Source organism: Pipra filicauda, unplaced genomic scaffold, assembly GCF_003945595.2.
Source record: "Pipra filicauda isolate LSUMZ 115617 unplaced genomic scaffold, ASM394559v2 scaffold48_size3843733_pilon, whole genome shotgun sequence".
Classification (NCBI taxonomy): domain Eukaryota; kingdom Metazoa; phylum Chordata; class Aves; order Passeriformes; family Pipridae; genus Pipra; species Pipra filicauda.
Window position 1 is genome coordinate 1,371,246 of NW_024104631.1, and position 23,360 is coordinate 1,394,605.

The 23,360-nt window shown below is 40.2% G+C and overlaps 1 protein-coding gene across 1 annotated transcript in view; it reads left to right on the top strand.

Annotated features, from left to right (window-relative positions):
- GMDS (GDP-mannose 4,6-dehydratase) overlaps nt 1–23,360 on the top strand; it is a 418,605-nt gene that overhangs the window by 338,578 nt on the left and 56,667 nt on the right. The window contains exon 9 of the mRNA XM_027727942.2: nt 4,883–4,979. Coding sequence (XP_027583743.2) covers nt 4,883–4,979 — 97 coding nt within the window. The remainder of the gene's footprint in view (nt 1–4,882; nt 4,980–23,360) is intronic.

Below are 23,360 nucleotides of genomic sequence, written 5' to 3' on the forward strand. Positions count from 1 at the left end.
CATCAGAAGTCATCAGCAAAACAGCTGCTATTTCCAGTCTGGTTTGCCCATCAAAAAGTGCTGGCTAGCTAGTGCTATGTGTTGTATTTACCAGCTCAAGAAACTCAGACGCTTTCAGATAAAGAAGAAGGGAACAGGATCTTATGCAGGAACTGGAGGCATTTTGAAGAGAGTTGAAAGGAACCCAACCAGGTTGGTGAAGAGTGCTGGCCTGGGTGAACACACACGAGCATGGGTCCTTGCTTAGGACTGTACCATTTTTATACTTTCTTATGGATATAAGGTTTTATCTGTAGGCAGACCCAATAATAGTTCTGTTTCACAATTCAAATTAAGGCTTGAAGACTGTAAAAATTTAATTATCTGATTTTATACTTCATAAGAGGTATGACAGCTTTTTCTATACAAAGACTGGGTGAGAATGAAATATGGAGTTTCATGGGAGATTCCATATTCCCCACCCCCAAAATTAAATTAAAATATTTCTTACAAATGCAGTTCAGGAAAATATCTGATTTCAGGTCAGCTGGACATACATTTAAAGAAAGAATAACGTAAATAGAAGTTTTAAAGCCATTCGAAAGAAAAAAATTGATTCTGAAGATGTCAAAGCATCTCCTTTATATACTACTAATATAATTTTGTTTCAGGTTGACACTAATGTAACTTACTTGAAATTACAACTTTTCTCTTCATAATGCTTTGATTTTCCCTGAAGCATTACTATTGTTTCAGAAAACATTTTCTTCTCAACACCAAATTTCACAAACTGGAGTGAAGAGATAGAACTTCAAAAGCTTTCCAATTAACTGGAAATACATAAAAAAAAAAAAATAGGGAGCCTAGCATGTATTCTTTTTTTAAGTCTCGTAATATGGGGAGTCACAATTTAGATTTTTGAAATTTGAGCTTGACAATGCATGCACTACAACAACTATAGCATTTTTTAAACTGTGTTTGTCTAGTGAAAAAAGCATTGAAGAGCTGATTCACCAGAGCTTTTGAAAAAAAAAATTTTGGTACATTCCTTTATGGAATACTTTTTCTTTTGACTTAAGCACAAGGTTGTGGTTACGCAATCCCTATATCCTTGATTGCTTTGATGCGTCAGAGCTGCTGGCGAGGTTGGTGGTTGAGTTGGTGGCAAATGAACATATGAAGAGTCACGCTTAAAGTTTTCCTTCAAAAGATTACTTGCAAAGGATATTAATGGTCTGTTATATGGTGTCAGTTTTGCTGTTTATAAAGTGCCAAGACAGAATGAAGTGCTTTGGCTTAATTTTGCATGCAATAGAAATCAGGCCACAGATCTGAGAAGTCTACACAAGTGGTATATCATATTGCCTGTGGAGGAAGAGCAAAATTTTCCTAAAATTTTATTTTTATTTAATTTATTGTTCATTTTTAAATGTAAAATTATTTCCTATGGCATATAGAAAATATGCCTTTCATTTTAAAGGTCTTCATGATTGTTTTATTTTCCATAAAGAGGCTGAGCAGCTGTAGACATTAATGGTTTTAAATGTTTTTTTAAATACCATCAGTTCTGTTTCTATGTAAAGATCAAACAAGGACATGAAATGCATATACTTGTTCAGTTTATCTGTGCTTCTGTGAAAGACTTAATTTTTAGTTGATTTCATGACCACCATAAAAATATATGTACTTTGCTTTGTTTGCTTCTCAATTACATCCATTCAGACCATTTGGTCCATTGCAGTGCTATTCCCACCACTCCTCAATTATCCTGGCTCCCCTGTCTCCTTCCCTGCCCAGCTCACACTCCACCAGGTGGGTACCCCTGCTTTTCATCCTTACAAAATCCTCTCTACCTGTGGATGTTTTCATAGCTTGAAGCTTGCTCTCTTACTGAATAGTTATAGGAAATGAAAAATAATTGGAATCTCCAAAGTGGTAAAACACAAGGAGCATTGGTCACTGCTGATAATAAGTATTATGATAGTAGTGATCTCCAGATATGGAATTAGCCTTAAAGTAAATGCAATCCATCCCTCTGTAAATCCAGAATTTAAAAGCTCTTGAGGTGAAGAACTTTTCAAGCAAGTAAACTTGCACATGCATTTGAAATGTGACTAACTTAGTTTTATGGGAATTTCTGAGGTCCTCGATAGCAGTGGGTATCCACCATAGTCAACAAGTGACTATCATTCTAGGCAATCCCTAAGCACCCATCTCCAACAGTGAGGCACTCGACATGGAAGTGTAGATGCAAAGGGCATCAAACCTGCTTTGTTGGTAGCAAGTGCAGAACATTCTGGCCTATGGCTGATGCCACCAGTTGTGACAGCAAACCTATCCTTTGCTTCAGTGAGAGGGTTAAGCTACACAGTGTGGGGCAGGCAATGGCCTTGCTGTAGAGGCTTGTTGTCTGCAGGACCAGCATTTTGTGAAAAGCCTCCAGTAGGCCAGCAGGTGCCTGCCTGGTAGCTCTGGGCTTTGACACCAGCTGGGGTTTGGGGGGATCCACTCCTCATCATCTATAAATTTAGCCCAGTCCTGATTAGCCAAACTTACTTCAGTGTTTCCCCCAGGTTACACAAGACTGTTTTCTTGCCTGTGTGGGCGTTGGCCCTAAGGAGCAGAAATTGGGTAGTCTGTGGCTGGAACTATCTAAAGCCACAGCAACACAGGGGTTCCCCATGCCTCTTCCACCACGCTTGTGCTTCGAGATAATTTGGCATGACATCTTCCAGTTAAAAATTCTGATGGCAATTTGACTATAAATTAAGGAGGGGTTTGGTGGTTGTTTTTTTTTTCTCTTTCCTTGTGATTAGAGAGGGGAGGGGGAGTTGGTTGATGAAATGGATGTCTTGGTGCTGGTGTCAGCCTGGCCCCTGCACAGTCCCTTTTATCAGCAGTATGGTGTCCCCAGCTGTGAGCATAGAGGTGCCAAGAGCAATTAGAAGTGCAGCTATCAAATGTTACTTTGTTCACAATGTACTTTTTTTTTTTTTTAACTTGTGAACTTTTCACATTACTGGGCTGAACAGAACGGGTGGAGATTTCTTCTTAAGCTATTTCTATTGTTATATAACTTTGATAGCAACATTAAGTGAGTCTTTACTGGCTCGACTGAGCCTTCTGGAGCCTGTTGGGTGTTAAATGGGGTTCTCTGCTCAGTGACCTCCAACAACTGACGTCTCCTGATCTAAGTGCTTCCTGTTGTTTTACTGGTGAGGGTTAGTTTTCTATTAAGCTCATTTGAGTCCTGCACATCTTTACCCTCTGCCCTTTAAAGGGAGGGGCTAATGTTAGTTTTGGCTTCTGAATGAAAACTTTGCAGTTCAGGCTTAAAACAGAGCAACTGCAAAAAAGAAAGAAGGAAAATTTAAATTATAAATCATCTTTAGCATCATGGGATGACCATTAACAGCTGACTTCATTGTCACTATTATCTGTTGGAAATTATTTCAATGCTAAGTGTTCCCAGTATCAAGCATCCTACAGGCTTTGCTAGTCATTCAGAAGTCATGAGTTGTGTTATAAAAATTGTGGGATTCAAAAATTAGTAATAATGCATATTTGGTATTTCTTTCTCCCTTTCAGTGTCTTAACTTTCATGAGCACACAGAGGTCACATCTTCAGACTTTTCTCCTTAGCCCTCAGGGCTAGAAACTCAAAAATGAAGGCTGAGATTGTCAAAGAATTAAATTCTTCTAGAAGCTTCAGGAGAGGGGTTGGGGGGTTCGGGTGGGAGGGTGGAGCAGGGGAGCAAGGAGAAATCAAATCTTTGACAAAATCCCAAGAGCTGACAGAACAATTAGCAAGTGGGAGGCAAAGGTTGCTTTTCTTTCCTTGCTGGTGACTGAGGCGAAATAGTCTAAATCACAGTGCTGATTTAAATTATATGGATTTTACTTAAACATAAAAAAAAGGTAGTTGACTTCATCATCATATTTTTATGCCAGGCTGGTGCAGAGCCCTATGGTATATACTTAGAGGGAAAAAGCAAAGAGAGGATAGATTTTCAATCATAACTCTGGATTTTGTATATTCAATGGATTAAGTTTGATGCACCGATGTATGTTCCTACACAAATCATCTGAAGCATTTATTTTGAGTGGGAGCATTGTCCTCAGGCATCGAGGCTGCAGGCTGACCTCCCAAAAGGTAGAGCTAGTCACCCACCAAACTGTTCCTCTTCTGTTGCTCCTGAAATTTTAGACCAGGACAGTCTCAATGAGAAGAGTTCACAGCGCAACCAGATCACATAAATTGCAGCAAATTGCAGGCTGTTCAACACATATGAAACTAATTTGGATAAAGTAGCTGTCTTTCAGCTCACAGATAGTAAGTAGCATTTACAATACGTGTATGTGGAGTGCCATGTTGAGGTAGGACTAAAAACTAGTAACTGTTTTTGTTTTGGTTTTTTTTTCCTAGTTAAGCACAAATTAAATTATGCAGCTTAATGCTACTCAAACAGAGCTTCACGTCTATGAAATTAACAGATTAAAGAGTTCCTGAAAGTATTGGCCAAAATACAAGAATTAAAAATATTTTAAGAAAACAACTTTGAACCAATCCACAAATGAAAAACCTCACTGTCATATTTATTCGCAGATACATGAGACATTATGAAATAAGGACATTTTATTTTCCCTTAGCATTATGTGCTTAATTTGGAAGTCTTGTATTTTAGACTTTCCACTGAATCAAAAACCAAAACAAAGAGACTTCAAAAGCCACTGTTGCTCCATTCAAGTCTAAACTCTGCCTTTGTTCCTGTAGCTAATGAGTTTATACTGTCCTGCAGGGAGAATCGACACCAGCCTCAAGTAAATGAAAGAAGGCCAAATGTTGGTAAGATCAGAGCACTAAAGTAATTATGGGTTGATTAAATGTTTATCTTCTTTACAGGTGGGAAGGGAAGAATAAAAATGAGGTGGGACGATGCAAAGAGACTGGCAAGATTCATGTGACAATCAATCACAAGTACTACAGGCCAACTGAAGTGGTAAGAAAATGCCCTCTCTTAGCTTTGCAAATGAATAATCCAATCACTCAGCCAATAAATTGCTGCATTTGGCCAGCAGTCTGTGAAAACAGCTTAATTGCACTCCCGCTGCCAGCTTTTAGAGCTCTAAATTAGCCTGCTTATTGGCCCCCTCACAGCCAGCTACCTGGGAAGAAACAAGTGAGCAGGCGGGAGGAGCGGGTGGCCCTGTCACAGAGAATCTTGGTCAGCCTCTCTGAGTGGGAGAGGTGGCGCTGTAGGGGGTAAAACATCTTATGGGAAACAAAACAAAGCGTAAAACATCTCGTTGTTCCTTCCGATTGTGAATGGGAATATGGTCACCTCTCCTCCAGCTATGAGAGCAGAAAGCAGAGGAAGGTGGGCACTGATGAGCTTCATTATAAAGTACCTCCTTCTGTGTTTCATGACAGTGTTTCAACTTCATCCAGTGAGTATCCCCTGTCCAGCTTTGTTCTTTGTAACTATGGGTACTGCAAAATTCCCGTTTTAGAAGTGCACGTGTGCTTTGTTTTCTTGGGTGCTTTGCAGGATCCCACTCAGCAAATGATTGTTTGCAGAACACATCTTTACTCCCAGGAACGCGCCAGTGAAGTCTACCAGGGGTACTAAACCAACACATGCTGCCAGCAGGACCAACTCACTAATCCCTGTGCTCCCACCACCTAATAAGCATTCTAGGAGAGGGAAAAAAACAACAATATTTCCAGGTCTGGCAGGATGGTGGCAATGTGCAGAGATAGTACAGGACGAAGCCTGGTTTCTGGACACAGGGAACAGTAGCACCAATTGTGCAATGTAGTAGTGGATGTACACAGGAGAGGATGTTCTCCTCTCCTCGGGGGAGTGATACCAGCCCCACTGGCTGCTGACACAGCACCAGCTGTCAGGCGATGAAGAGCTGTCGGATTCAAACAAGGGGGGTGACAAGAGCACCTTTGTGTTGCAGGGTGGGAGTGGGGAGCCTGCATGTGTGGAAGTGGACATAGGTTCTAAAATTGAAATTCAGAGGAGAACAGAGACTTTCATGTTATGTTAAAAAGGGCTGGGCCTGTGTATTGCAATCAAATGCTAGGAAGTCATTAAGAGCTGTCGGTCATTCTGTGCTGTGGTAAGGTGTCAGGATGATAAGGAGGACAGAGACAAAAGGACTTGCCAAACAGGAAAAGGACACTTGACCCAACAAGTCTCTGCTTTGTGAGACCCACTTTCCTGCTTTGTCATACCTCTTACTAATAAGTACATATTCGCTCTTCAAAATTCACAGTTAATATGTAGCTCTTTGGAAGCCATCACTGTAGGCTGTAGTTCCACCTTATTCACATGCTCAGACACTTTCTGCTGAAATAGTGGTGCCCATGGTCTCCTTTTTCTCTGTCCTTATTGGTCTGCTTTTGGGAGTACAGTTTCTCGATTTTAAATTCAGTTCACTATACATTTGTCCATTTTGGAATAGTGCATAAGAACACATCTGTCAGGAATACTCATGTAATTTCTAGCGGATCCATATATGCGTATAAGGATGTATTCATATATAGAGTGGATTCTGACCTGGAAATAGCACTGTGTATAAACACGGTAGATGTCTGACGTTTATCTGAAATTACCTGATCTGTCATAGGCCACCTTCCCTTGAATGAGGGCTCTTAATACAGTCCCTACTTGGTTCCTATGGAACCCAAAAAGGCTGTGAAGCTGTGCAAGCATGATCAAAGTAGAAGCACAAAATGAGTTTTGAAGTACCTTTGTCTTAAGGAACAGATGAACTGTGAGCAAACTCCTCTGTGAATAGATGTGGCATCCTTTTCCTGAAATCAGTTTCCTTTTCAGAGCATCTCAGGATGGATACGCAGAATCACTTTCTTTTTTTGAAATTCTGATTTTATTTTCATTCTTTGTCAGAGGCAGGCAAACTACTTTTTGTTTCATTCAGAGAATCACATCTGTGCAATTCAAAATACTAGACCAAATTCCAATCAATTGCACAAAAGCAAGGAAAAGCAACAAAATTACTAAAACAGACTGACAGCACGTGTCCCCTCCTGCCACCCATACCAGTACTGCTGAAGGCAAGAAAGCCTCAGGTTGACATTTTGGAAGAAGGCATAGCCAGATCAGTTAACAGGAATTCTGCTGTTGAATCCCAACAGACGCAGAAAAGCTGATGCTCAGATTCTCATGTCTTACTTGGAAACATTTCTGTCTGTCTATCTCTCTAAAATTTAACATGGTATTCTGGAAAGTGAAAATAAACATAATTTAATCTTGTGTACAGTCAGTTCTGACAGTGCCAATACATTCATTTGAAAACACATTTGTTTTCTTCAGTTAGTGATCCTTGGGGTCAAGGCCTCCCATTGAAAAGCTTAGCTGTACTGAAGAAGAAACCTTGAAATGTGAGACTGTCTTCTGGTCAAACTAAGTAGACCCTTTGAATGCCTTGGCTCTAAATCTCTTCACTCTGCTTTTGACTGCTTTGGGGCCCCTTGATATTTACTGGCCTTGGGAATTGTTCCTGCTAATGCTTCCAATGCCTGTCTCTCTCCTTCCTTCCTTGTGCCTTGCCAACTACAAACCTATCAGTATCGTTTCTTTCGGCTTGTATCGAATTCCTATCAGTATCTTTTCTGACCCTTTTTAAATTGTTTTTGGAACCTCTAACCTGCAGTAAGGATTGGAGAAAAGTTATTACTTTTGCCTTTCTTAAAATCAACAGTTTTCACAGGAGCTTCACGGCAAGTTTGCTTTTATACTGAACTTTATACTACACTACGAAAGATGCTTTTATGCATTTTGCAAGCTTTTTAAGCACGTGGCTAGTGAATTCATACTTTACACTAATTTTCTGCCCTAAACATGTAAAAATCAGTTCCCACTAGAGTTTATTCACCTGTGAAATGTAGGTACTTCAGAAATTATCTCACTAGTCTTTTCTACTTATGTTACAGTCAGAATGTTCATATTGTAGGTAGGCAACTTAATCTATACTTGGATTTAAATAATCTCTTGAGTATTTACAAAAACATATTAAAATTAATTTTAAATTTATTTTAAAAATTAAAACTGAAATTCAATGAACTGCCTCAGTAAGTTGGAAACAATCATCCCTGCAGCACACGACGTCGTAGGCATCAGGTCTCTCAGCCTCTGAAGTTGGGTAATTTTTACAGAATTATGGTCTGTCTTTGATTTTCTTATCTCTCAGCAGGACAATTACTATTAATTTGTATGCATAAATTTCCCTCTAAGAATTGCACAATTACTTCTAATTAAATTTTGCCGAATAAGCTGTGTGAGTAAAAGTGCTTCTATTATTTTTGCATGGCAGATATTAAGCTTACAGTTCTACAGAAGCTTGCTTCATTTCATTGCCCTTTCCTGCAACAATGAAGATTAACCCCAGGTCTCACTGGTGTGTCCTGTCATCACAGAACTTAGATGTATATATCTCTCAGTTAGGAGTTTGTGTTACTTTTTTGAACGGGAAAAGAAAAGAAACCTTTCAACCATATGTAAATGTTTTTTCTCTGAATCTAATGCTCTACATGTGTTACAGGGAATTCTTCCCCTTTCCTCCCACCTGCATCTGCTGTTTTCCTACAGATTGCCTAGTGTAGGAACTGCAGGTTGTATCTGTGCATCACATTTGTTATAGGCTGGCATGACTGTAACTCTGAGGATGCACATGCATCATCAATGCAAATTTCCTTTCTTTAAGCAAGCCCTGGAAACTCTGTCACAATGTGATGCTAATATTTAAATAATCATCTGGCCTCGTATTATTCTTCAAAGAAAAAAGGTCATGCTAACTTGCTAACTTCTTCCTTTTGTTATACACCTTAACATTTTTCTCCCAGTTCTTTCTAGCACTGATATAAATTAAATATATATACATATATATATTTTTTTATATATAATCATATACATATATATATATGATTTCTCAAGTTTTCTGTGTGTTGCTTTTACTAAACTTTGCATCTTTGCTTAACTATGTTTGGCCTCAGTTACCTTTTTCCCTCCTTGGAATTAAGCAGGATGGCTTTAAATTTCAGTCTCTTCAGATGTTTTTTTAAAAATTCAGCTCTGTATTTCCCATGTTTCATAGGATTCCAGTAAAAAATTCCTTGGGGCATATCACATTCACCCAAAGTCAGCTTTTTTACAGTCAAAAACATTTTTGAACTGCTCTAAGTGTTCCTGCCCTAAAGAACATTTAGAATCTAGTGAAACCATAATCACAAACCCCCAAATGCCCCACACTTCCACTTTAGTTTTCATACAGGCTTCATTTCCTACTCTTAAGTTCAGAGCCGCCTGTGACTGTAAACTGTTCAGATATCTGCATGAGGAAACACATGCTTCCCTTCCTCAAGGACCGTTTTTGCTCATCAGTGTCAATATGTGGCCTGTACTAATACTCATGAAAATGAAATGGGAGCATTTAAGGAAGAATAATCTCAGATGATTTTCCTGTCTATTTTCCTCATTAGCAGCCAGGTAAAGAAGTTGTGAGTTGTCATAATACTGAGAGTATTCTCTTTTTTTTTTCCTACTTGTTCTGAAAATATATGTCAGCTTCTGAAAACTATTACTTCTCTTGTCCTTAGTTCTCCTCCAAGGTGATTTTGCTGCTGTGTCAGCCAAAATGTTTGTATTGTTCCTTTCTTCAAACTCAACATTATCTCTGCATTGCTTTGCCACCCTCTTCCTTTTATTTGTCCCTCCTGCTAATAAAACCTGCAGTAGATTTTGTTTGTTTGTTTGTTTGTTTTAGTGAAGGCCTTACATATCAGGCATTTCAGAGGTATCTTTGAAAATACACATATGAAATTCAGCCAACTAAAATAATGATCAGTAGTAACTTGTCTCTGTATAACATCTAAGCAGCACTGAACATATTTTAAATGTTTCTCAACAAGCACATGAAAAAGGTTTTTTAAAAAATAGCATCACTGTCTTTCTGCTTCTGAAACATGTCTGGCAGAGCAAACAGACTACACAGCTTGAGTGATATCATAGAGTGGCAGCAAAGTCAGGGGGAGAGCCTGACAGCATTGTGTTCTGCTGCCATTCCTAGTGGATGCAACCCTTCCTCCACAGATAGCTTTCTAGTTAATCTCACCCTGATTTTGTTCATCTTAGTTCTTCCTTAGGAGATGGGAAGACCATTATTGCTATCATGTTTTCCTTTCAATATGTCACCAAACTGGAGAAGCTTCAGCAGGCTCATGTACAGTCTTGCTCACTGTCTTTAATCCTCTTAACAGACTCTTAGCAGGAGCCCTAGTTTACCTCCTTTCTTGAGGGAGCAGATACCTAATATGTGCCCCTCCAGCCCTCCCACACACAATTCTGACTTTTTACTTCACAACTAGCTCATTACATCAGTATTAGACAGCCACATCCAGTAAAGGAATCCCTCTGGACACCACTGCTCCTATGCTGTGCTTTACTCATTGCTTCTCTTTGCGTCATCCTGCTCCTCCTCTGCTGTGCCTCCAACAAAACATTTCTCTGGCAACTTCTACAGCTGGCTCTGTTCCCCTTCTTCCTTCACCACCTCTTTCTCTGCTGTCATTCCTGAGGTTTTGAAACCAGCCATGTGTCATCTGTGACCTTCACATCTTCATTGATCTTCCTGAGAACATCAGCCTGTCTCTCTGAGTCTGCTTTCCGATCCTCTAATGCCACAACCATCTGACAAGACTAGCCAGAGGAAGAGGGTGTCCTTACATCCTGGGGTCTAAGTTGGAGTGCTTTTGCACCTTGGTTGTTGGACCATATGTTCATTTACAAGACGAGTAGTTTTTCTTTGGAAATGTTCAGACTAACTGGAGAAAGCTCTGACTAACTTTGGGCAATACAACTTTCCAATCTGGGTGGATAAAGAGATTGCAATCCCATTGAAAAGCTGTGTAAAGATAAAGCTGTCATCCAGGCAGAGGAGTTGGTGGTTTTAAGTCGTTGCTCATTTTTCTGAATGCTGTTGACACATAGCAATTAGTGGCAATCTTAGATGTGACAGATCCAGGCTCAACTCCTGAAAACAGATTTTTAAATTAAACTTAGGTGACTGGAGGATTAAGGCTGAGGGAGAGATGAATGAGGATAGAAGGCTGTTTACCTCCTTAATTAGAAACTGCCTGATTCAGCACCGCATCCAAGCAAGTGCTTCACTTCAAGGGCATGAATAGTTAATAGGGACAGTTTCCATACTACTAGCTAAGAGTGTGCTTGTGTGCATTGTTGCATCTTAATATGAAGCAAAGCAATATATCTGTGATGGGAACTGAGACGGCCAGCCTGAACATTGTGGGAACTCAGGAGGTGCCAGCTCATTATTCTTGTTTGCCTGCCCCATTGTACTTGAGCATAGTGCTCAGGAGCGGAGATGCTGAAATAGCTCAGGAGAATTTCTTTAACCAGGTTCTCTTAGGGTAGCTTTGCAGGCAAGAAGGAATTAGATCAAGTTCATGCAGTTTGTAGTTTTAATCAACTGCTCCTGCAGTGATGTTTCCTGCCCATAATTCTTCTCTGCCTTCCTGGCAGTGGGGGGTCTTACTGCCACCTCTTCACTTATTTATGTTTATTCATGCACAGAAAGTCTCTCTTTATCTCACCTCCTATCCCCTTGCCTCCCCCTTCTCTTGGCCTGCCATTTGGCCTCCTCCTCCCCCTTGTTATCTCTCTCTGTTGTCTCACCCTCATTTGGACCATCCCTTGTTCTCTTATCACTGCCTGTCCTATGCCTGTCCCATGCCTATCCCATACAAACACTCCAGCAGATGTGGTGGGAAATGCAAAGCCTCTGAAGGGAAGTCATGGGGGTGGGAGAGAGCCTGGAGCAGGCAAAAGCCAGAGCAGAAATCTGGGCTTAGGCAGCACCAAAGACACATTTGTCACAACTGCTGTGTTCCCTCCTGCCAGCAGTCTCCACCACCTACAGACTATTCCCCATTTCCTGCATGAGTTCAGACATTCAAAAGAGCCAAACTGTGGTTCAGACCACATTTTGGAGTGCCCAGTGAGAGTGGCAGAGTGGCTCAGCACAAATCTGTTTCAGGGCTTTCTGAAGACCTTGGCATCAGAGGTGGTTGAGGTCACTTACACACCTGATTGCTGGTTCTCATTCAAAAGTGGGAGCATGTCTGAAGATCTGTCTCCCTTTTAGAAGCTGTTTATTTTATTTTACAATAGGGTTTTAAAAGTCAAGCAATGTGTTAACAATACTGTTCTCATTTTGATTGTGTTTCCCACCTCGTTGTAACCTTTTCTTTTGCATGTGTTCTGCCAACTCAACCCTTGCAATGGTTTTAGAATGGCAGCAGAAAACTGTAAATGACATGATTTATATGAAAATAAAAATGGCTTTTGAATACAGAGGATATGAGACAGAGGTGAGGTTTCCTTCAACAAATCTGGAATTAAGGGCTAGACTCATGTCTAATTTCTTCAGCCTTAGCCAGAGCTTGCTTGCCTTCATCTGTCTCTATTTTATTTTATGGGTGAGTGGGTGCACAAAGGAAGATGACAGCCCCAGAGTGTTCATTTGTTTTATCTTGAGATCGTTTCAGTGTTGGTAAAAGCAGCTTCTGCTGGGTTTGGGTCAGCAGATGCCTTGACATTGGCCTTTCCAGCATGGAGTCTTCCAGTCAGTGGTTTGCTGGGGTAATAACTCTCTCAAGCCTGGGTATGCCATGGCACCTAATATTTTTCCTCCTTGAAAGATGGTACTTCAAGCCACTGATTCTCAAAATCCTATGCCACCTTCTCCAAACATTTGTCATTGTTACTTTGGTGCTGCTGAAGGTGTTATGAGAGTGAGCGCACTTGTCCCTTGGAGGGACACTCCAGGGCAGTGTGAAAGGGCTGTATGGACCAGGTAAGAAGAAATGCATAAAGGTGTAGCCAGTTCTGAGGAAGGAGGACTGTTTGGGGGTTTGTCTCCAAAAGCTTTCATTTCATGATTTTTCAGGTGTTTCACAGTCCAAAAATGACAACAGACTTTATTCAATTTCTTTTCTTTCTTTAGTTATCTGAAGTTTATTCCCCAAGAAAATGTAGGATGTTTTAACTTCACATACGGGAAAAAAAGTCAAAAAATATTCTGCTCAAAGAAAAAAAAGAGAAAAAAATTGACTCTTCAGTGTTTCTAAGGCAAGCCTAATTTGGGGAGCAGGTACTTTTTGATCAGGCTATTTCTTAGATTGATCCTAGAGATCTTCTGTCTCCCCAAAAAAGTCCCTAAGAAGCTTTTGCTCAGACTCTTATCTCTGTCCTTCACCATTTGCAATTTCTCTCAAAAGGACAAATGGTGGAAAGGAAGTAGAGGTTTGGAGGTGGTTGCTTAAAAAAACAAAACAACCTTAATTTTTCCGCTCTCTCATCTTTACTCTCATCTTTAGAGTCATCATTTGTAAATTAATAATTTCATGATGGAGGCATGAAACGGTGGGACCTTTGTTATTATTGCTACCCTGTGATGATGATGATGATGATGATGATAATGTTGAGGAGTGTTTGACCACCTTCCAGGTCTTCTTGTCTCATCTTTGTATTCCACTAAAAACCTGTAGCAATGATTCTGACCTTATCAGAACTTACAAAAAAGTTTTACATTGTTAATTATTTTTTTGTATCCTTAATATTTCCCATGTGTCCAAGGAGAGCTTGTATGGTTGAATTGCAGGGGAAATCGAGCCTTGCAGATATAAACAACTTTAAAAAGGTGGTGGTGCGGGGGGTTGTTGCTGAATAAAACCCTAGAAAAATTATCTCTGTGGCATAAACATCTACAGTACTTGTCATGAACCAGGAAATGGATCTTCATGCCCATCTTGGATGCTACCCAAATTGTCTGATGTCCCAGCTGGATGGGTGAAAGAGGAGACAGTAATTATCTGCAGGGCAAGAGAGACTTAAACATTAAGAGCTTTATGCCTAGGATCAGCTGGAATTTTTGCTCATTCCTCACATATAGTCTCTGAGCTCACCAAAGCAGACAATATGAAAAATATTAACAGGATTCAAGAAGACATTAGTAATAGATTAAGAGTGCATGCCTCCCTTGTGAGGCTTTTTTTCCTTGATTTTTTTTTCTTTCAGTCAGAAAAGTCTAAAGGTGAGTAGGTGAAGTCAATTTTAATAATTCACAGACAATAATACATATATTTCTTACTTGACAGAGCTAGTGTTTAAACTATTAGCATTGTCTGGCATAACATGAAACAGGATCAGTCACTCATCCCTTTGAAACCTCTAACCTGGCCTCATTTAAATTTCTTCCTTTCAGCTTTGCCAGTATGTTTTAATAGTCTTGGTGGAGCTCTCAGCTGCCTTGTGACTGCAGACTTTATCTACCAGGTTATGGTTAGGAACAGAGTAAGACAGCACCATTCCTTGTCAGCTCTTCTGTATGCAATGACACAGAAACCTCAGTGCTACAGATAGCCATTGAAATTCAAAACAGACCACTTGACTGCTGAACAGAAATGAGTTTTTAAATCAGATTTTCTTTTTGGAACTCTGTTCTGTAATTTTTGAAAGCACTCTTACTTTTTTTCCATCCTCCAAATTGCTGAGCTGGTACTACTTTGCAGTCATCCTTTCTATTGAATAGCTGTAAGGGGAAAAGCGGATTAACAGTAATGAAAACAAAAAAATATGGTTTAAAGTAGGACACCTGCCTTTTTTTTTACAGTGATCTGTGACAAGTTCATGTTTGTTATTCACTATGTCTGTTACCAAGTTAGTGCTTTGCAGACCTTAGCTTTAAAAATTTCCAGATTGGGTGACTAGGAGATGAATTGCTTTTGTTTTTATTTTTAATTCTGCTTGACCCATAAAATATTACTCTTCCACCTTCTGATTTTGAAAGCAAAAACATATATTGCAGCTTCTTTACAATAATACAGGCTTCTGACTAAAGCAAGTGGCTTCCACTGTAGTTTTTCCTTAGATAAGAGTTGTAAATTTCCAAACTTCTAATCTTTGGCGGCGTTTCCTCTTGATCCAAGTTTCTGTTTCCATCTGTTGGTGGAGATTAAAAAGTGGGTTGTGAAGGTGACATTGGAAACAGAGGAAATGTGAGGTTTTAGGAAAAGCTCAGGTAGGGCCAAGTTTGTTCTGTGCACTGTTTTCGTATCTATGAAACAAAGCCTACTGGGGCCTCTTCATGTACTGCAGTGTCACCACTGATCACATGTTGTGACATTCACTCCTCACTCAAAGCAAATCTTCTGTAGTGCTAATCCTATAAAATTACCACAGTCTTTTATCCTGCACATAGTTGGCTGAGAGGGCTTGCAGATGAGTATCCAAGGTAGTATTTAGGTGTTTTTCCTGACCTTTCTTTCTCTGTCTCCTCCCAAAGGTGCTTATTGGTATTATTTCTGTATTTTATGTATTTGTTAGATGCCTTCTGGATAGCTTCTGGGCTTAAAATAAAGGCCAAAGTTAATCTTGACTGATGAAGTGAATCCCAGGAGTAAGATACCTCAGGAACTGTAAACAAAAAGTTGTCATGATTAGAATGTGACTAGCCCTACAGGTAAGCCACCCACCTCTATAATAATTCAGTAGCTGTGGCATAATGAATGCAAGGGGTAGGTGGACACAGAAGTAAAAGCAGAAACATGTGAAGGTGCATTATTCACCACAGTAGAGACTGACAGCAGCAAAGACTTATGAGCACTTGAAGAACAGCCAAAGGGCGTTGGTGATGGATGACAGGCAGTTTGTGCGCTGGAAAGCTCACAAGAAGTATTCTTATTTTTGCCTTCTAGTATTAGTGACCACAATTAGTTCAACTTTGGCTTAACTGCTGGATGGAATTAGAAGAAAAAAAAACATTATTGACTTAATTAAGTTCTTAAATATGGCTTTGTGAAGGATTTTCTACTCCAGAGTAATGCCTGGACAATTATCTTTGATACCCTTGATAGCATAGCTTGCTATGACTGAGAATACCCTGGATGCAAACATCTGCATCCAGCAGCTTCTTCAGCTGTGATATCCTTTCAGAGGAAGCAGGTGTCAGGACCATGCTTGCTGGGTGGAAAACTTCTGGGAAAGCCCTTCCTATGTACAGGTACGTGGCAGCTTATGTACTTGCTGTGGGTTTTGTGAGGATCAACATTATATACCAGAGTTCATCAAAAGGGCATTTTGTACTTTGACATAGAGACAGCTTATGACTTACTAGGACTTTGAGCTGGGAGGGACCATTTAGAAATGTGACAAAGTGGTAGGAGTCACTGTTTCTCTTGGTTGGAACTACCAAGGATTGTCCTATTTATCGTGGTAAAAGGAAAGGGTCAGCTAAAGGGATATGCACAGTAGTCAGAGGAATGTAATCAATAACTCTTTCCACACACCAGTGAATGCCAATAACCGCTAGAGACAGAAAGAAATAAGTATATTAGATGTGAATGCCTCCTTGGTTTGTATACCAACTTTTCCTTTGTTGCTGACTACCTTTTTTTTCTGTAAAGCCTTGTAGTGGGCTGACCCTGGCTGGATGCCAGGTACTCACTACAGCCACTCTCTCACTCCCCTCTGCAACTGGACAGAGGAGAGAAAAAAAACAACGAAGGATTCATGAGATCAGGTAAGAGCTGAGAGAGGTCACCCACGGATCACCATCACGGGCAAAACAGACTCTGAGTGGCAATATTAATTGAATTTATTGCTAACAGGATCACAGCAAAAGGGTGAGAAGTAAAATAATCTTAAAAACACCTTCCCCACCACTCCTCCTTCCTTCCATGTCCTCCCTCCTCCCCACCAGAGGTGCAAAGGGACAGGGAATGGGGATTATAGTCAGTTTTTGTTTCTGGGTCCCTCCCACGGGAGACAGTCCTTGATGGACCTCTCCAACATGAGTCCATCCCTCGGTCAACAGTTCCTCATGAAACTCCTGTCCCGTGGGTCACTCCTCCATGGGGTGCAGTCCTTCATCAAGGAGAAGACCCACCGGTGGGTGCAGACCCACCGGTGTGGGTCCCCCATAGGGGCCACAAGTCCTATCCGGGAAAAACCTGCTCCAGCGTGGGCTCCTCCCTCCATGGGCTGCAGGTGGGTCTCTGTACCTCGATGGTCCTCCATGGGCTGCAGGGGCACAGCTCCTCCACCAAGGCCTTGACCACAGGCTGCAGGGGCCTCAGCTCTGGTGCCTGGAGCACCTCCTGCCTCTCCTTCTGCACTGACCTTGGTGTCTGCATTGTTGTTCCCATGTTCTCACTCTGCTCTTCCCTGGCTGGAATTTCTGACTGCGCAACAACCTTCTGTTCTTAAATATGTTATCACAGAGGCATTACTATTACTCCCAACTGGCTCAGCCTTGGCCAGAAGCAGGAAGCCTGTCCTGAACCTGGCAGGCATTGGCTCCACCAGACAGGGGAAGGTTCTAGCAGCTTCTAACAGAAGCCACCCCTGTACCATCACCCTCCTGCCCCCTGCTACCAAAACCTAGCCACAGAAACCCCCCACAAGCCTGTAGAAGTTGGGTTGTCCCTCAAGTCTTCCAATGTCTCTTTTAACTGCCAAGAACTCAGCGAGACACTATTTGCAGAGCAAAACTTCACAGGACATAGTATATCAAGAATGCCCTCAAACTGTGGGTGATATGAAGGCTTCCTCAGAGTTCCTGGTTCCTGTGCAACCTCTCAAAGACAGTTCAGGATATTGGCATGCTCCAGTAGATGTATCACACCTGTGTGTCACTTCCAAAAGCCATGAGTGGATTGTTGAGGGAGAGTAAGGAACTTTACATCAAGTTTCTCTACATGAAAATGTTCACTTTGGATCAGGATTAAAAGTGAATCAATACGCAATTAGAATTTTTTGCATTTTCCTTTTATTCTTTGCTATCAACTCACCAAATTTTGACCTTCTCATAATGAATACCATCTAACCAATTCCAGGGATCTCTATGTAGAGATGCACTTTGAAGAAAGGCATTCTATTGCTGTAAATTATTTTAACATAGGCTTTAGATATTGGAATAATTTCTGAATAAGGAAAGGGAGGGTTAGACATTTCTGTAAGGATACTAATTTAAACTGTAATGCTAATGGGAAGAGATAACTTGACAGTGCACTGGTGGAGGTAAACAGACTCATTTCTGTGGAAAGGGTGTTGACAAGCAGTGATTTTTGGGAAGCCTCCAGACAGAGTCCAGACTCTGACTTTAGGGATTTAGGTAATATAAAAATTATTATTAAAAAAAAAACAAAACAAAACAAAACAAACAAAAACTCCCAAACCAACTCAAACATTTGCATCAGCTGTGCCTGCAGTTTTTTCTTTTTTCTTTTTTTTCACATACTTTTGTTCTATTAAACATTTCCAGAAACACTGTACAGTTAAGCCTAGCCCTGTGAAAAGGACTAATATCCTTTTTTGATAAACTCTTCCTGTGTTGCTTTTGTATCAAATCAAGTACATTTCAGCTGCAAGTTTAGTCTTCTTCAAAAGAATAAAATATGTAGGGCCTTGAGCCTGATAGACTTCATGTGGATATGAACCAAAATGATCATATTGAATATCATGTTGTTGAATATGAAGTGGCCTTGCATATTTTCATGGCCTTAGGCATAGATATAAAGATGGCTCCCTCCAAAACCAAGTTCCAGGCATGCTTACAAAATCGTTTCCTCATGTCCCATACAGTGTTTTGCTTTGGTTTGTTCTCATTCCCCAAATTAATTTTTATTTCGCTTAATAAAGTGATGCTTTGGGGAGAGAAAGCTTATAAGCATTCTGTTTTGGTGCTTCTTTTTTGCCCCCCTCTACAAAACATCCCATTGATTGCTGCTGCAAAGAAAGCAGATTCCTCTTTCTGTACCCTCAGATCCCTCCTGAAAACTCTCTTATTGCCCTCAAAAATCACTGTACTAGTGATGTGCTGTGACTTCTTGTGCATCTTGATGACCACTGCTGTTTGTTGTTGTCTTCTTTCACTGCCCTTTTTTGTGCTCCATTTCATGTACTGTGGGCATGTGCATGCAACTTGACTTAATGATTTAGCCTGAACAAAGGTGAAAAATCTAGTCACATCAGTATGAAATGCTTCAGTGCAGTAGAAACAGGTTAAATTAGCTCATATAAAAGCCTGTTTGTCACAGTAGCAGTATAACTTCATGTTACTAACTAGTTCAGTAATGTACTGCATGGCCTTGCATTATGAACATTTTGCACAAGAAAATTTCTTTTGGTCCTGATTTGTAGCACAACTAGAGCAGGAAGATCCTTGGTGATGGCAGAGGTTTTTAGACACAGACTGTAATAATCACCATTATACCTTTGCAAAGATTTTAGAGAAACATATGTGGGAACCTGTTTATTACATCTGTTAAGATTCTGACTCATAAATGCAGACTTCCACCTGCATGAAAAAGCTGAAGGAAGCATACCAAACCTAGTTCACTGGCTGAGTAACAAGACAGCTTTTCAGTGCCCTGAGACCCAAGGAGTTCATCTTCTTACTGGAAATTCTTTGGATACCATCTTTAAATGTTTTACAGTATTTTTATTAGTACTTTCCACTCTTCAGTGGATCAATGGAAGCCTGTTCTGAAATTCTAGGCACTTCTTTCTTTGCATTAGTGTTTCAAATTAATGGTCTGCAACTGTAAACTCACGTATTTGTACTGACACATTTTTTAAATATAAAGCTCTCATGTTCCTGCAGTTAAAGGAAGATCCAAAGAAAATGAGAATATCTGGCACTCCAGTCTCCACTATCAGCTCATTAGCCAATTTTACAAATTTATTCTTCATGCGGAAAAAATGTTGTGACGTAGTGGCTTGTTGGCTGTATCATACAAGTGCTATACTGGTAACTGCGTTACTATAAATTTCAAACCTTTTTTTTTTTTTATTTTCCACGTACTTTTATAAGATGTATTTTATATTCAAAATTATGGAAACATTGTAAGCTGTAAACGTGGTTTTATCTAGCCCTTGTATGGACTGTATAACACCTGGCTTTTTCTTCTATCAAAAAGATCCAGTTAGAATCTTGGAATAGAATCACAGAATATCCTGAGTTGGAAGGGACCCGCAAAGATTATCAAAGTCCAACTCATGGCCCCGCACAGGACACCCCAAGAGTCGTACCATGTGCCTGAGAGTGTTGTCCAAATGCTCCTTGAACTCTGGCAGGTGTAGTGCTGTGACCACTTCTCTGGGCACCCTGTTACAGTGCCCAACCACCCTCTGGGTGAAGAAACTTTTCCTGATATCTGGCCTAAACTTGCCCTGACTCAGCTTCATGCCATTCCTTCAAGTCCTGTCACTGGTCACCAGAGAGAATAGATCAGCACCTACCTCTCTGCTTCTACTCATGAGGAAGTAAAAAGTACTTAATAGATCCAAATAGACTTATCCTGCAGTTTTTCTACTAAAAATTGAAAATTCAGGGTTAAGGATCAGATTGTCATTGATTTGCTGTGACTCTTGGGTGAGCTATATATATTTTCTGATGCTAAAGACTCGGGAAGTTTTGTATAGAGAGTTTGAGAACTCATTTTCATTTACACTGTGACCTTCCTATACTACTTTTACATGACAATGGGCTTTGCAGGGGAAGTTTATTAAACTACTTGAATGAAGGCTCAAATATCAGCTTAACTCTGCTAGTGGCACATGTCATGTGCAGACTGTACAGTATTTTTGCAGGGTTGAGGCTTGTCTCCTGTCCTGTTTCTTTTCACCATGTGCTTGTGCATAGGGTGACTTATACCTCTCTATTGAGATACATTGTCTTCATATTCTATTATTCTCCCTAGCCTTACACTTAATTCTCTGCATTCTGATCATCTAATCACCCATCTTCCAGTATTTTCCTTTCTCTTCCCCCCACTCATCTCTTACCACTCCTTTTCAAAAGTATTTAGACATTGCGTTTTACTGTTGCATCTCTTCAGAACTAAAATACTTCTGGTTTATGTTATGCTTTTTTTCCCACAAAAGAATTATGAGACTCTTGTCCCAGAACACTAATTTCCCACTTCTTTTACTCCCCAGCACCTACTACTGCTCTCTGCTTTTGCTGCCCAGCTAGCTGAACATGCAAGCATCTTCTCAATCTTTTTGCAGAAACAGAACTTCAGGTTTTATTCTAGGAGATGCCTTTTAAAAAGATTTCCAAGAATCCCACCTTATGCTTACACAGAACAAAAACAAAAAAAGCACATGCCTGGAAATACTCTACAGGCAAAAAGTAGGAAAAGAGTTCAACTTCTTTGTGACTTTTTTTTCCCCAGATAGTGGTAAGTAAGTGAAACAGAACTTGATTTGGTGTTCACTCTTGATGAGATGCATGTGTCATGAATATACATGTGCTTTCTCTCTCTTTCTTCTCTGTTTAAATCCCATTTAAACAGTGCTTGGTGACTGTTGGGAGTTGTAATCCCTGTGCAACTCTGTCATGAGGCAAACACCAGCTGCAGGGACTGCTCTACAGAACAGTCTGAAACCAGTTGAGTTGCTGAGGAGTCATAAAGGAGGGAAAAAGGGGTTCATGAGAACACAACCAGTGCCTTTTGGAAAATGTTCCTTACACTCTCTTAAGAGATGCAAAGTCTGTATCGTGTACAGTTTCTTGTGCTTAGCCAGGGACAAAATTACAAAACAGAAAATGACAGAACTTCACAGCAAATTGGTACTTTCTCAAATTTGTTGGACAAGGTATTTCACACAGCTTCAGAGTAGACTGAAAGCACTTTTAAAAATCTACTGTTTACTACATAGAAAAAAACCCAAAATCTTTTACTTTCTATTAAAGGAAATTTTTCCCCACTGACAGAATCATGAGCAGTGTGAATATTTCTGCTTGGTTCTGTACTCCTGATTCACGTTTTCATTACCCATCTCTAACATCCCTGTTTGAGTGTATTTGTAGAAGGTTATCTGAAGAAACACAGATGTTTGGAAGTTTACCATTCTTTTAATTAAATAAATTGCTAGGGTATATTTATAGCTTTGCTGATTCAGAGCCATAGGTTAACAACTCCTGTACTCCAATACTATTGAGCAATTGCCCAAAACACTATTCTAACACTTCTGTAAAACAAAGCGCTAGGGACTGTTAGTGTAGAAAACTGTAGAATTTTATAAGGGAATTTTAACAGGGAGCACTATTAAAAATAAATACCTCTATTTATGGATATTGGCTAATGAGTGGAATGCTAAAAAAAGATGCTAAGTAGTGGCAGCTTCAGCAATAGAAATTATAAACAACAAGTATTTGTGACCGGTGAATATATCATAGTTGCTATTGCTGAGTTTTCTGCCTGGTTTCCTTGGTGTTATGCTCAAAAATAACAAAGTAATCGGTACCTGTGTTGTAGTAGAGCAGATCTTGGGCATGTTTGATGATGCTATGAGTTATAACAAACATCTGGCTACAAGGATATTTGGACTTGGGCATCTTCAAATTAAGCACATCCCACCCTTCCTGCTTGCAATCGTCTGCCAAGGCAGCACACTGAAAGGTTAGTGAAATTAGAACCTCGGGAACTATTGTTAGTGGAGAATGAGAAAGTAGACTTACAAATGGCGTACGTCCTCTTAGGAAAATATATTGAACTGAAGTGGTTATAAAGGTGTGGGCTGTGAAACAGATCTCTGAACACTTGACATGCACTACAAATGGAGCCATTCGTTCTTCAGGTGAAATTGATTTTAATGTGCTATGGTGCTGGTGCCTGTGTTAGACCTTCTTGCAGAATACGGGGGCCAAAGAAGTAAAGTATGGAAATGATCAGTCAGGTAGAGGCTGAAATCCTGACCACAGACTTCAATGGAGCCCAGGTCTCATTTGTATGGTGTGTTTTCACAAAACAGATCCTACTACCTGGAGAGTGGATGCTTTCAATAAAGTGCTTTATGCTTCTCAGAGAGAGTTTTTGGTGGGATGACTGCAGAGAGAGGGAATGGTAATCCCACCAATTTCACCCAGAGTAAGAATTGGAATTGAAGTGACAATGATTTTCTTTTGTTTTGGTAATTTACAGAAACATACACACACACATATACGCACACACTCTGCCTTGTCCTGTCCTGTCAGTTTGGAAACCTTTGCTTTTTCCCCTCTGCTTTTTTTCTGATGAAATACTGCAATTAGAAGACCTGTGAGTATTGCTGTACATATGCTCCAAAGTGTTGGTTTAAAGAAAGAGTTTATAAAGCTCTCCCCTTCTGTGTGATGGCAAGAGTGCTGTAGCTCCATTGCCACTCACATACTTTCATTTACTTGCTGTGACCGACTGCGAGTCAGATTTGAAGCAAAAAAGCCAGTGATCCCATGCTTAATTCACTCCCAAACTCAGTACCACATTAATAACTGACAGTAAT